Source organism: Catharus ustulatus, chromosome 5 (genome assembly GCF_009819885.2).
Source record: "Catharus ustulatus isolate bCatUst1 chromosome 5, bCatUst1.pri.v2, whole genome shotgun sequence".
NCBI lineage: Eukaryota > Metazoa > Chordata > Aves > Passeriformes > Turdidae > Catharus > Catharus ustulatus.
In genome coordinates this window covers 33,391,119-33,405,874 of record NC_046225.1, presented here as the reverse complement: position 1 = coordinate 33,405,874, position 14,756 = coordinate 33,391,119, and the positions used below count along the sequence as shown (strand labels likewise).

The 14,756-nt window shown below is 37.8% G+C and overlaps 1 protein-coding gene across 2 annotated transcripts in view; it reads left to right on the top strand.

Moving 5' to 3' along the window:
- Positions 1-14,756, top strand: part of FSTL5 (follistatin like 5) — a 316,275-nt gene that overhangs the window by 277,356 nt on the left and 24,163 nt on the right. For both annotated transcript variants that reach the window (XM_033060226.2, XM_033060225.2), the window contains 3 exons: positions 1,897-2,046; positions 9,303-9,410; positions 9,998-10,122. In XM_033060226.2, the coding sequence (XP_032916117.1) occupies positions 1,897-2,046; positions 9,303-9,410; positions 9,998-10,122 (383 nt within the window). The remainder of the gene's footprint in view (positions 1-1,896; positions 2,047-9,302; positions 9,411-9,997; positions 10,123-14,756) is intronic.

The following is a 14,756-nucleotide window of genomic DNA, read 5'->3' as shown; positions in this document are numbered from 1 at the left end:
GACATACTTGCATATGTTGACTTAATGCAACAATGAAAAGCATTTAGCTACTTTTAAGAATGAAGGTCCGATTTGTCCTATGCCTGTCATTCCTTAAAAAAAACAGATTTTTAACTTCTGTCTTTGGTCTTCATGGCTTCTTATCAGCACAAACTAAATCTTACTTGTTACTTATTTCTAAGTTCTCCTGAAGTTCCTGATGATGTGCTATTGCACGGTACCTGAGTTTAGTAACCTTTCCTAGTCATATGATTCCTGAAAGACTTTTTCTTTGTTGAGGTTTAAGAGTCATATAAAAGCAAGCAGTGACGTTCAATCTTCTGCAATGAAACCCCCTCTTTTAAAGCTGGAAATTGATTTATTTCTTCTTTTGACATATAAATGTTGAGCGTATTTTCAAAAGTGTAGAAGCACAGCATGCAAAGAATGTTGATACAGAAAAGTAAGTGTTGAAATGCATAATTTTCTTGAAGAACATTTCTTGGTGCCAAAGATGGTGTTCTGCCACATAATATTTCCTGTGCCTATTAAAAGGCGTTTGATGCTTAGAAACAGAATTCTTGTTCAAGAGCTCATCATCTCTTGCTGCTCATTCTACATTGAGTCATCATCTGCTGACATAATTATTTTCACAGCAGCCAGTTATGATGTATCAGGCAGAGCATTCTAAATTAGGAATAAGCAGCAGGTAAGTGGCAAAAAAGAATAATACTTATGATTTGGTAAAATTCTCCCTTGTGTTGCAAGGAATTAAAAATGAGAGGCAAAAGAAGAAAAGGTCAGGAAAACAAAAACACTTGATACATCCTGTATTTTTTCAAGTAGAGTGTTTTTCAGGTCCATGTTTTTAAATAATTGTCATGTCCATTATAGGAAATAAATTATGTTATTTCATAAAGGGAATTTCCTCATATAGTAATATACTTGTCCAAGTAACCTTTAATTTTGGTAAAACCAAGCTTCTCCTGAGAGAAAATATTCATGAGTAGGTAGTTGAATGATTTGCCATATATTTCTACAAATTAGAAATAGTGAGTATGTAAACTGCAATTAGCTATTTTGACTAAGAGTTTATAGTTACATGTATTATGAAATATCAGTTTACTGAAGTGAAGAGATTTTAATTTTTTCAAATTCATCCTTTTGCAGGAATGGGAGGGCAGAGAGGGAAGGAATGGTATTAAGAAGATTCTTGGTATTTGTTTGGCTTAACACTAGTAAGATAGGCCATGAGTATGTATTATGGCGGAAGTAGCCAAACTTCTTGATCTTTAAAGCAACCTATCAGTACTCAAAGTGACAAGAACATCTGGTCTCTCTAACTGCTGCTTTGCCTATCTATTATGTGACAATTTGCACTACACCACCTCCTCTTTCTCTTCATTTGGACATTATCATCTCCCCAGTTATGTACTTGCCTGGCTTACTGCTGTGTTCTCAGCTCTGTGTGACTCATGCTTCTCTGCCTCCTTTCGCTGGGCACTGTGATGCTGCTCAGGTGGGACCTGACAGCTACTGCAGTAACAAGGGTGTCTGATTTTGTTTGCTTGTTTCAAGGTCTCCTTACCCTTGCTACCTTAATTTCTACATGTATGGTTGTTTGAAATTGGTTTCTTACTCAGGTCAACAGTATTAACTTCTTGAATTTCTTGAAAACATCCCAGAATTTGGTGGAATTATTTTATAGTGCTTGTGAGTTGTGGTGCTTACAGATGCAGTTTGGACAACATGAATTTATGAATTTATGTAGTAGGGTCAACTGTCCTTTTTCCTTCCCTACATTTTCTGAGGTTCTATTTTAGAGTTAAAAAAGAAGAAAATTAATATAATTTGTCCTTCTATTACATTATTGATTGTTTTGATTCTTACACTTTTCCTGTTTCTATTGAATTGTAGGATGAAGTTTGTCCCAAAGCAGATGGTGATCCTGTCCAGCGGTGTATTTGGGCAACTGCTGTTAATGTAAAAGACAAGTTCATATACGTGACTCAGCCCACACTTGACCGAGTTCTCATTGTTGATGTACAGTCTCAGAAAGTTGTACAGGTATTGATCATTTTATGTTACTATTTAATTTTGACAAAAGAATTTAAGACTTTCCTTCATATTTCAGAAATAGAAATACAGTTATCTTGAGAGTAAACACCTTATTTGGAAAAAAGCTCACCTACATTTAACATTTAGCAACAGTTTCTGTTTAGCAACTGTTCTTCTCCATAGACAGTTGTGTGGATAATAACATGAAAATAGCTCTTATAAATACTATTCAAGTACAGTAATTTCACAATTATAAGCCGCACCATTTTGACTAAAATTTTGGTCCGAACCCAAAGTGTGGCTTATAATCAAGTGCGGCTTATATATGGACAAAGAATGAAAAGTTGCTCTTTTAGTTTGGAGGACAGGTGTCTGCTGAGAAAAGCAGGAACTTCTCTTTGAAATGGAGAATGTAACCCTCTCCCTCCAAATTATTGTAATTTTGAAATCAAGGGGCTCTCCAGCAAAGATATGGGAATTAGGAATAACAGTTCTTTACTAGGGAAATTAAAATAGAAACATAGTACTACAAAGAAACTTCTTGGTCTCTGGGATGCTGGAGATGCTCTGCTTAGTGAAAATAAGTAAAAGAGAGAAGTCAATGCTATGCTACAGTGATTAAGACAGTCATAGAGTTTGAGCAAAACCAGGTGTGGTGTGTTGACCATGACTGGAGGCCAGATACCCACCAAAGCCACTCTATCACTTCTCTACCCAGCTGGATGGGGGAAAAAAGATTCGTGGATTCAGATAAGGGAAGGGAAAGATCACTTTCCAATGACTGTCACAGTCAAAACAGACTTGACTTTGAAAATAAATTCAGCTTATTTCAGTACCAAAATCTAAGTAGGATAATAGATAGTATAACAAATCCTAAACATCTGTCCCCCTGTTCTCTCCTTCCTGGGCTTAGATTTTTTCCTGACTCTGCCTCCTACCTCACCAGCAGTGAGGGTGATGAGGAATGGGGGGTCAATTTGTCAGTTTGTCACATTATTTCTGCTGCTGCTTCTTACTCAGAGTAGTCTTTTCCCTGCTGCCTCGTGGGGCCATTCTCATGGGAAACAGTCCTCCATGAACTTCTCCAGTGTGAGTCTTTCCCATAGGTTTCAGTTCTTCGCAAACCGGTCCAGTGTGGGTCTCTTTCCGTGGGACACAGTCCTTCAGGAGTGGATTGCTCCAGTTTGGGTTCCCTATAAAGCCACAAGTCCTGCGTGTGGGTGCCTCTTCACAAGATGATGGGCCCTGCCAGGAAACTGCTCCAGTATAGGCTTCCCATGGATTCAGAGCCTCCTTCAGGCATTTACCTGCTCCAGTGTGGGGTCCTCCAGGGGCTGCAGGTGTATCTCTTCTCTGCTCTACCCTAGACCTCCATGGGCTGCAGGGGCACACTTGATTCACTGTGTTCTTCACCACGGGCTGTAAGGGAATCTCTACTGACTCACCTCAAGCATCTACTGCCCCTCCTCCACTGACCTGGGCATCTGCAGAGCTGTTCCTCTGACATATTCTCACTCCTGTCTCATCTGGTTGCAAACACTTCTCCATGATAACACTTTTATGCATCTCAGCTATGTTATCCCAGAGATTCTACCCTACCACTGATTGACTAGATATTGGCCAATATCAGCAGCAGGTCTGTGTTGGCATCAGCTGGCACAAGTGCTGTTGGACATGGGAGTAGTGTCTGGAAGCTTCTTACAGAAACCACCCATATAGTTCCCCACTGTTGCCAAAAGCTTGTCATGCAAACCCAATGCAACAAGGTACAAGGCAGTGCTTCTAGTATCATCATATTTATAGGAGACAGATGTTCTTCTAAATAAAACATGGATTTTTTTTTAATTAGAAACCTAACTGAATTGTTAATAAAATAAACCGCTTAAATAGAGCTTTTCATTCTTTTTGCTTTTTTTACAGATAAGTGTATGAAAATATTTAAAGTACAGACTAAATATTAGGCTCCAGGGAGACAGAATACTGAAGTTGGAGACAGATATATTAATAGGGACAGTAGCAACAGGACAAGAGGTAATGGTTTAAAACTAGATGATGGTAGATGCAGACTAGATATAATGAAGACATTGTTTACAATGAGGTTTGTGAAAGATTGTCACAGATTGCCCTAAGAGGTGGTAGAAGCTCCATCCCTGGAAACTTTCAGTCAGTTTAGATGGGGCTCTGGGCAAACTGATCTAGTTGAAGATGTCCCTACTCACTACAGAGGTTTTGGACTAAATGACTTTCAAAGGTCACTTCCAGCTCAAACTATTGCATGATATAAGTATATATATGTACTGTGTAGATGCATATAAAATTTTAAAATAAATAACAAAATTGCATTTATAAAATTGCATTAATTTCAAAAATAATTTTAATACTTTTGCATACTTGAAACATCTGCTTTCTGAATTCTGCCTCAGCTGACTCAGACATGGCTTCCTCAAAACTTGAACTATCCAAATGGTGGCAGAGACTTATAAAATGTTTCATTCAAGAAGTTAATTATAAGAAGGTGGTGGTTTTTTACTTAAATTTACCTTTGCATATTAAAATAGGGATAAACTGAGTGGGTAATAAAATTTTTATTTTCTGCAAACAATAGGTTTTTTACAACCGGTTTGATGTATTACTTAAGGAAGGCAGACTGAAAACCTATAGTCTCAACACAGTCCACAAATTTGAAGGACTGGAATATCTAGCAATATTTTCCATGGTGTCTGACTGACATTCAGGTGCCAGGTTATTTTTCTCCACAGGAGGGATGAAATATCAATGTAATTACATTTATTAGCATTTGGACTTCAGTGTCCATAGCACATGATTCTTCTTGAGCTCACTGAAAATAACTTTTAATTTAGATTTTATGAAATGCGTTCAGTGGTAGGCTCTTCTAATTTGTCTTTAGTAGCATTCGTTATTTTTTAAATGTGTGTGTATAAATATATATCACTTTACTGTTATGAAATGGGCAGAGGTACTTACTGCAAAGATGTATGTTAATCAAAAGTAAAATTTAGTAAATTAACCACTAATTCAAAGTTCAGCCCTTCCCCATAAATATGTAAAGCAATTGTGCAGTTTTTGAATGGGGTTAAATTGTTCTATCACAAAAATATTCAAGTTTCTGTAATGAGCTAAAAAGCAGACATACAGAATCCCTAAGTGCAGCAAAGAGCTTTGTGCACTAAGTCTGTGCTACTTAGCCATTATATTGAACTAAAACAAGGATACTCCAGAAGTTTTCATGTTATTCTGGGGGGAAAAATCACTTTCAATGGAATTTTTTTGAGGGATAGAATAACATTGCTTTTCCACTAATTTAATAACATCCAGATTATGAACCATGAAGGTATAGAACTAAATTTGCCCCAGCTGTGGAAAACTTTTGCAGGAATGGAAGTCTTGGTTTTGATGGTTCTAGGGGTTCAAGTAATCATAATAAATTATTTTTCCATTTCACAGTATTTAACAAAGATTTTTGGAAAGACAATAAAAGGAAGGAATAACAGTTTAACCAGATAAATAAATTAAGCCAGATGTGTTACTGTAACTTTTGAACACCTAAGTAGAATTTCTACTATTTGATCTGAATGTTGTTTCCTTGGATACGCTTAGCCAAATACATGGGAAAAGTATAAGGGGACTTGCTCCATGTCCAGCTTACCCATGCTATTATTCAAAATAGACTTAAAAAACAACCAAAACCAAACCAAACAACAACAACAACAACAAAACCAACTAACTAAACAAACAACAAAAAGTCACAGTAGTTGCAAACAAAGCAAATAAATAATGAAGGCATAAAACTTATACAATCTTTTACATATAATATAAAACTGTAAAAAGTAAAACAGCTGTGGATTCACAGATGAATTTTAGAATTGAAAAAGGCTAATTTGGAAGTTAGTGACAAGTCAAGAGATACTTTGTTTTGCATTTCTTATGCATGGCTCTGTCTTCTTGTATTTTGAAAATAAGCTTTTATTTTCTAGCTCTATTTTTTACAAGCGTGAAGAATATTCTGACCATTAAGTGTTGCTCTATTCATATGATATGCACTTACAATAACTTTTACGAACAGGAGGCAGAGAAAAGAATTCAGTTTTCCAAACCACTGTATTTTCATTACTTAGAGTACTGCCTAGCATGGAGTAAAACAAAGATTTAAATAATTTTTTGAGAATTGAAACTCAGCTGTTCAGAAATTAAAGCATTTTTCTTGTTAGACTGCCTTTTTGCATACAGAGGATTTAATTTCTGTACATGTACATATGCATGTAACTATTTCTAGTCTACATCTTAAATAAGAAACCACCTTGCCAATAAAGCACATAGGCTAGTGGGAGCAAATGTAGAGATAGTTTCATATTTTGAAAGCAAGAACACTCTAATGATACTTCAATCCCTGTGTAAAAACCCTAAAGAAAATTAAAAATTTATTTGAAAGAACTTTAAGTCATGCAGTGATGCTGTTTTCTGTGTAAAAATAATGTTTATTAGGTTTTGCTTATTACAATGTTTTCTCTGAAGTACTACTATATATGTTATTCCTTTCTACTGTGAAAGTTAATGTAAAAGGTGTTCACATTTGTGATAACTAGATTTGAGGATGATTTATTTTTTATGACAGGTATATTTATCAAAATAAGTACTTTCGAGGATTCTATACCAGACTAAATTGAAATGTATTGGAAACATGGATGTTGTATCTTTAGAGATATATACAGTAATTTCACGAATACAAGCCGCACCATTTTTACTAAGATTTTACTCCCAAACCGGAAATGCGGCTTATACTCAGGAGTGGCTTATATGTGAATAATTTTCTGACATTTACAACCTCAGAAGTGCCAGCCAGGGTTCCGAGCCGAGCACCTGTCAGTAAAAGCCAGCATTTCGTGATTGTTACAAATTGTTACTCTGTTGCGCCGCAGGTGGAGCCTGGCTCCCTGCAGGCAACACGGGAGGTGGAGAGAGAGGAGGGAGAGCTCTCTCCTTCCCTCCTCTGCCACAGCCCGGGGGAGAGACGGGGGGGTCCTGTGTTGCCATTGCCGCGGCTCAGGGAGGCGGCGGGGGCCCTGTGCCGCCATTGCCGCGGGCCGGGGGGAAGGCGGGGGCCCTGTGCCACCATTTCTGCAGCTCGGGGAGGTGGCAGGGGCCCCATGCCGCCATTGCCATGGCTCGGGGAGGAGGCAAGGGCCCCATGCTGCCATCGCCGCGGCCCGGGGGGAAGGTGGGGGCCCGTGCTGCCATCACCGTGGCTCGGGGAGGAGGTGGGGTGCTCCGTCCCTTCCCGCCTCCGCCGCCACGGGAGCGGGGGGTGCTCCTTCCCTGCCTGCCACCACGGGGCAGCGTCGGGCCAGGGCGAGCAAGCCCAGAGGCGGTGGCCAGCCCCGAGCGGCCCTGTCGAGCGGCAGCACCGGGCTCGGCCACCTGGCCCCATCGGCAGCCCCAAGCAGGCTGAGCCTGCACAGCCCGGGCCAAGCCAGTAAACCCCACCCTGCCGCGGTTCTGTTACTAATTGGCAACTTTGTTGCACACGGGTCCTCGCTGCAAACGACAGAGTGGCTTATACTCAGGTGCGGCTTATTCATGGACAAAGAACGAAATATTTGCCAACACCCAGAGATGCAGCTTATACTCAGTGCGGCTTGTATTCGTGAAATTACTGTATATATATCAGCAGACTTTTTGACTTATCTAGGTAATTCTCATTCTAAAGTCAAGAGAAGCATTTGCTTTCATTTCTAAATTCTTGAAAGCAAGAATTGTGCCGTACTGTATAGCAGCACACCACTAAGTGGGATGACTTAGAGGCTGAAGTAAACAGTCATTGCCCTTCAGTCCTCACTGTGCTGCTTGGCAGATCAGCCTGGTCAGCGAGAAACAGCTGTGAAAGTCTGCTTCCGAGATGCTCAACTCTTTTTGCTGTTGGCTTTCCTCTAGGGAGCTGTATTGCTTTTACCTGACCCTGCAGGCAATTCCTTCTGCTCCTCCTGGCTGTGCCATGACCCCAGCCCTGAATGCAGCTGGCAGTCCTCTGACAGAACATGTATGGGTCAGACCTTTGTCTCGGTTAGCCAAAAGGAAATTTGACATGCCTTGACAAATTAGCTGTACAACAGTTCAAGTATTATTTTAAACAACTTGTTTTCTAGTGTGTAGCAGAAAGAAGTCATCAAACACAAATGACCTTTTTCAAGGGGTAACTTGTGATTTTAAATAAGTCAGTGAGCAACCTGGCTGCATTTTCCATTTTCAAAAGGAAAAACGAATCCTGCTTAGATGAAGTGGTCGCTTGCAACACCTCAGGAGTACAGTTAAATATCATCAGCAGACTCAGCCAGTCATTAGTGCATTATCTTGAGGATCTACATCATTAGTTTAAATTAGGTTCACTTAATTAGCCAGCTGGTACTCTCCTTGATACACTGATAAACAAGTTGTGCTTTACAGTTCCATAATGGTAAGACTAAAAAACAATTTCCACCTATTTTTTTCTTCTCTAATGATGAAAACAAAAAAGTAATCCCCCCAGTTGTTTAGCCTGTGCATAAAATCTCTTAATCAAATACATTGTCCTCCCATTTCATACCTCTGAATCCTTCAGATTTCATAAACAAAGGAAGTTTAGAGCTCGACTGTCTAAATGATTCATGATCTCAAGAGACAGTGCTTAAGGTTGCAGGGAAAACACTTTGGGTCTGATCACAGGTCTATGAAAAGTAGCAACTGTAATTGGAAAATATATGAAAACAATCCTTCCTACTTCAACAAAATATACACATTTTAACAGATAAGAAGCTGTGGGTGCAACAACATCATGTTGATTTTTTGCAGTAACATCTTCCGTTAATTTCAGTATGTGACTTGAGAATACTCTTCCCTTTTTAACCATTTTTCAGTAATTGGTGCAGTTTTTCAACCAAAGCATGTAAAGTGAGAGTGGTGGCAGGGAAGGAAGATAAGTAATTTTGTACTTGATTTAAAACCTTTGTTTCCCATTTCTTAAAGGCTTCAGTATAGTGTAGTTTTGATACCAAGTGTTAGAGTACATAATGAATAAAAAACACATTTTCAGCAATTCAGTAACTCTGAATTAGTAAGAGGGCTACTTCAAGAACTGACAACATAATTCTTAAATACAGGCTGAAAATATCTCAAAATGTATACCTGCTCAACATATTAATTCTAGCATGTATATTATGTTTCCTCTGAAAATGTGACGGAAACAAAGGTTTTCTTTTTTTATTGTATTTCAGGCAGTGAGTACAGATCCTGTTCCAGTGAAACTACACTATGATAAATCACATGATCAAGTCTGGGTGCTGAGCTGGGGAGACATGGAAAAAAATTCACCAACTTTGCAGGTGAGATGATAACAGACAAGTCGCATCTTTGTGTAATTGGAATGTGTTTCATATTTTTCTTTAAGCGCTACTACCATAACCCCAGCAGGGACAGAGAAATTATTTTAGGTAACCAGAAAAAAAGGTCAGACAACTGACCTCACCAAAAAAGTTAATGATTATTTTCAAGACCCTTAGTCAGAACTAACAAAGGCAAATTGATAGAAGGATAAGGAATGCAGCTGAAAACAGCAGCATGTCCTCTATTGAGCAAACTGTTGCTGTTCATTATATTTTTGTCCCTAATTAGAGCATAAACCAGACTATGAAGGGGTTTAGTAATGTAAATGAATAAATATGGATCCAGGGGTGAATAAAAAAGCGGGAGGAGAAAAATAAGTATGAAGACTAAGTGGTCAGGTATGTAATATTTCTCTGAGATCTGTAATGCTGATCAGCTTATTCACTGCTATTTGCATTCCTTTTGTTGCTAACTTGGAAAAGACAATATGAGAGACTATAGAGGCAATACTGTATTCCTTCATTTGGATTGAGATTTGATTTCTAAAAAGTACTTCTAAGGTTTATAATGATGTCATTTTATGCAGGTGATAACGCAAGCCAGTGGGGGTGTTTCTCATCACACAATCCATACTCAGCCAGTGGGAAAGCAGTTTGACAGAGTGGATGACTTTTTCATTCCAGCTACAACCCTTATCATTACCCACATACGGTAAGTTAATCTGAATGTAGTGAATGTAGCGTTGTCTTGGTGTTCATCATAAGAACAGATTATGTAACAGAAGTGAACAATCTGATTGGCTGGATTTGAAGGACATATGGTACAGAGAAAGAGGTTGAGGAGAGCAGGACAACACTTAACACCGGCATAAAGCAGAGATCTCCCCAAGATCTGAGAGAAAAATCTGTTTCATATTCTCAAAATACACGAGTAAGAATGTGATCTATAATTTCATTTTTTTTTCTGTAACATTTCCACCTCTAGGTATTGAATAATTCTGCAGTCTAGGATTTTTTCAGCTGAGTACTGCATTAATGTGTATTAGTAGTTTGTATGTTTGCAACTTCTAAGTTTCTTTGCAAGCTGACACAGATCCATTTTGTCTCAAAACAGCTCTACCAACAATTATGCATAGTTTATTCTGATATTCCAAGTTTAAGTTTCTATAGGAATGCCTTCATTATGTGATCTTAACTGTTGTCATTCTGTTCTAGCAAAATTCTCAAATTACAGGTGAAAATAGGCATCACCATTAAAAAGGATATAGCTTCTGATTGTAGTGAGTGGTAGTCTTTTAAATGTGAAAACATGCAATTTAGGATGATTTTAGAATTGATTTTAGACTTTGCTCTGTACATGCTTGGGAAGAATCTAGTGTTCTGTATCAAAGAATACTTGACTTCTTCTAAGGATGTTGTAGAGGGAAAATATTTTGTTTACAGTAATTTCACGATTATAAGCCGCACTGAGTATAAGCCGCACTTCTGGGTTTCAGCAACTTTTTGTTTTTTTGTCCATATATAAGCCGCACCTGATTATAAGCCGCATGTTACAATACAGAGTGTGATAAAAGGTATCTGTTCTATCACCATCTGTTGAGGGTGGGGACAGTGATCCTTATCTCAATGGTAGATAATCTGCTAACGGGCCATCCATTGAAACCAGGCAGGGCATTGTTCTTTATCTTTTCACACCCCATCCTTCCTCCAGGGAGTCATTGTCTGCTAATGGCCCATTGAGTCCCACTGTGTGACTGATAAAATTACTGCATCCCATTGAAAGTTGCTCCAGCCAGGGGGAAGAGCCCAACATTTCTTACCAAGACAAAAACAGAGGCTTTGGGACACTAAGGTAGCCCCTTTCTCCACTGGACTCCAGAGGAAAACTGGATTTCTCCACATTACCACTGGACCTCCAGAGGGAAACTGCACCTTGTACAGGAGCACTGCTCCTACTGAGCCACATCTGTCACTGCAGGAGGATGCAGCCACCATGGAATGGGACTGCTACCAACACCCTGCCTGACGGGGTGTCAGGTTGTACTCTGACTTTGTCGGGGTTTGGAGTTTGTTTCTTTGTAGTACTGTATTTCTACTTTGATTTCCCTAGAAAAGAACTGTTATTCCTAATTTCCATATTTTTGCCTGAAAACCCCTTGATTTCCAAATTATAATAATTTGGAGAGAGGGTGTTTACATTCTCCATTTCAAAGAGAAGTTCCTGCCTTTCTCAGCAGACACCTGTCCTCCAAACTAAAACAGCAACTTTTTGTTCTTTGTCCATATATAAGCCGCACCTGATTATAAGCCGCACTGTGGGTTCGGACCAAAATTTTAGTCAAAATGGTGCGGCTTATAATCGTGAAATTACTGTAATTTCTTACAGAATTCTTAACTAACAAGTAAGTTAACAATCAGCCATATGCAATTTAAAAAGAAAATTATAAATAATATAGCTGAATAATAAATTGACTCTAAGTACCGTTATTATCATATTTCTTGAACTGAGTAGACAAATTCCTATTGTGTCCCTGAAGTAATCTGCAGTCCTTGCATCTAGCCTTTGAAAAACATTAAATATTTCTGCTGTATTTGAAACATATATGTATTGTGGGGAAAAAAGTTACCGTTTCATAAACTAGCAAGTACTAGAGGTACTGTCCAAACAAAACTGAAATTTAGATACTTTAATGCTCTAGTAACTAGAAAAATAAAACCATGGATTGAGATAAGTATCATACTAGGAGGCAAATCAGGACTGGAAAAAGGAAAATAGGACCAGAAAGCTAGTGTTGGATTCGCCTTGTCTAACCCAAACTATTTTAAGTCAATATTTTTCACAAATAGGTCGAGGAGGTGCTTCCTGCTTTGCTTCATTTCACATGTCCTATATGAAACTCAAGAGAAAATAGAATGAAAGTATTAAAGAAAACACACCAGAATAAAAAGGGGGTATGAAATTAATTGAACACTGAAAGAATAAAACCTGATAAATGCCTGCATATATATAATAAACATAGACATCAATTCTGGCCTAGTAAAGTTTTTTTGGTTGGTTGGTTGGTTGGTTGGTTGGTTGGTTGGTTGGTTGGTTGATTGGTTTTTTGTTTTTTTTTAATATTCACATGCTAGATAAAATTGCCAAGATTGCCAAAATGCCAAAAGAAAATTACTGGTCTGGCAAAAAGCCTGTAGTAGTTTGTCCACTGCTAAATCCATAGATTTGGGGGATTTAATGAACAAAATCAATTTGCATTTACCAAATAATGAGCTTAAGGGAAATGCTATTAATTCTGAGTGCCTTTTCTAAAAAGAAAAGAAAAAAACCACTATGTAGACAAATAATATGCTTTTTTCCCAATGTATTCTTCAAGAGTTTTATGGTCAAGTTTATGGTAATCAGTTGTTGAATTTGTCTTCCGTAAAATGTCTGGCCTGCAAGTACCTTGCTTTTTTTTGTTTAAATAGGGATGTAATATGTGAACATGTTACGGGAAAGATTTAAAATTAACCATATTCATCAAATTCGTAGCGATGTAGAAAAACCCAGTCTATTAAATTTAATATCTCCAGTCAACAAAAAAAAAAGACTCATTCACAGCATGTGTTTCTTAAGGCTGTTAGGCAACAAACATAAAACCTGAGTTTATTATTCTTGGGAGTATATACCAACTGGGGGAGCAATTTATGAGTGTGAATTGCAAAAAATCAGCAAAAAAGGGAAATAACCCCACTCACTAAGTCGGCTGGTGTAGTTAATTGCTCAAGGGTCCTATTTACTCTTTGCTAGAAATCAACTCCCTTTGACCATGCAATACCAGCCCCTTTCAGAAAAATCAAAGCTTTCTGTAGCTAGATGCATTTGTCACCTGTAAACTAAAATTTTGAATGATGGAGCAGAAGTCACTATGCATGGCTCACCAAATTAGCATCCAGAACTAAACACACTGTCCAAATAAAGGCAATTCTAAGCAATAAAAAGGCATATCATCTAAAAAAATTAATTAAGTTTTGTAACATGAACCATCTCATACTATCTGGGGTGTACTACTATCTACAGCATGCTCTGACCAATAGGTTGACTTGTTGACACATAGGAACACAAGTAAAGGCAAATAATTTAAAGCTATAGTGAGTCATTATTTTTTACTTTTTAATAATAACTAAAGTGGTAATTACTAGTAGTATGTATATAATTATCTAAAACCTAAAAGCAAAATAATTTTATTTGAGAAACGATGGAACTATACTTACCTAGGTGAGTTATTTTTATATATGACAACCCAAATGGTCTGCCCATTATTGGAAAAGAAAATTCCACACATTTTAATGCTCTTTCGGGCAGCAGATACTTTAGGACGTACTTCCTCCAGATCAGACATTTGAAGAGATACTATAAATTTTGGTCTCAGGTAAACAGTAATTAATTTCAAGGAGAAAAGTATTTTCCCATATTTTTCCTACCACTGACTGAGTTAGTACTTGTTTGTACTCATTGCACATCAGGAGTGAGGGCAGATAACCTTTTGTTTTGATAACCAGCAGGTCTACCTTACATGCTCTGAACAACTGTGATGTGCCATCAAAGCATCAGCTAACCAAACTAAGTAGGCATGAGCCAAAAGAGGCAGAGGAAGAATAGACAAATTTATTATCTTTAAACTTTCTTTGATTGTTGGTGGCTAGCTAGTGTGTGTACAGAAGAGGAGAAGAAAAGAAACTATCGTTCTGGAGAGAAAAATGTGGTAAGTTTGGTAGCACTAGTTAGTTTTGGGACGTTACAAAGGTGTCTCCCTCTCCTTTACATTCCAGTAATACTATTTCCTTCCACTCAAACACCATTAGAAATCCAATTAAATTTTGTCTGTAATGCTTTTGTATCTGTGTTTATAAAGATATATATATGTACATGTTTATTGAGAAAAGAAAGTATCTCTTAGTTTTAGTGAAAATATGCTAAATATCTCTCTCATAATGTATAGAGGAGCTCCATTTATGTTTCCAGACAGCATATCTGTAGTTGTACTGAGAGTCTCAAGTGCAGATAGACGTGGTTGGGATCCCATTACGATGCTTTAGAAATATAATTGCCTTATTTCTAGAATTTCATGTCTGTTGTTTTTGACAAGACTAGTTCACCGGCTGACTCTAAGGGAGGAAATGCATCATGCCTTTGAGCATTTCTTCATAGTAGAAATAAATTTCCTTATTTTTCTTATTAAGCAAGCTCAGAGTTTAGAGAAATTCAGTTTGCCATGAATTTTCATGAGTTTCTTATGCCACCTAGTTGTAATGTAATGCGCAATAGATCTTAGTCTTAATCTTAGAAAAAGAGACTGTGACACA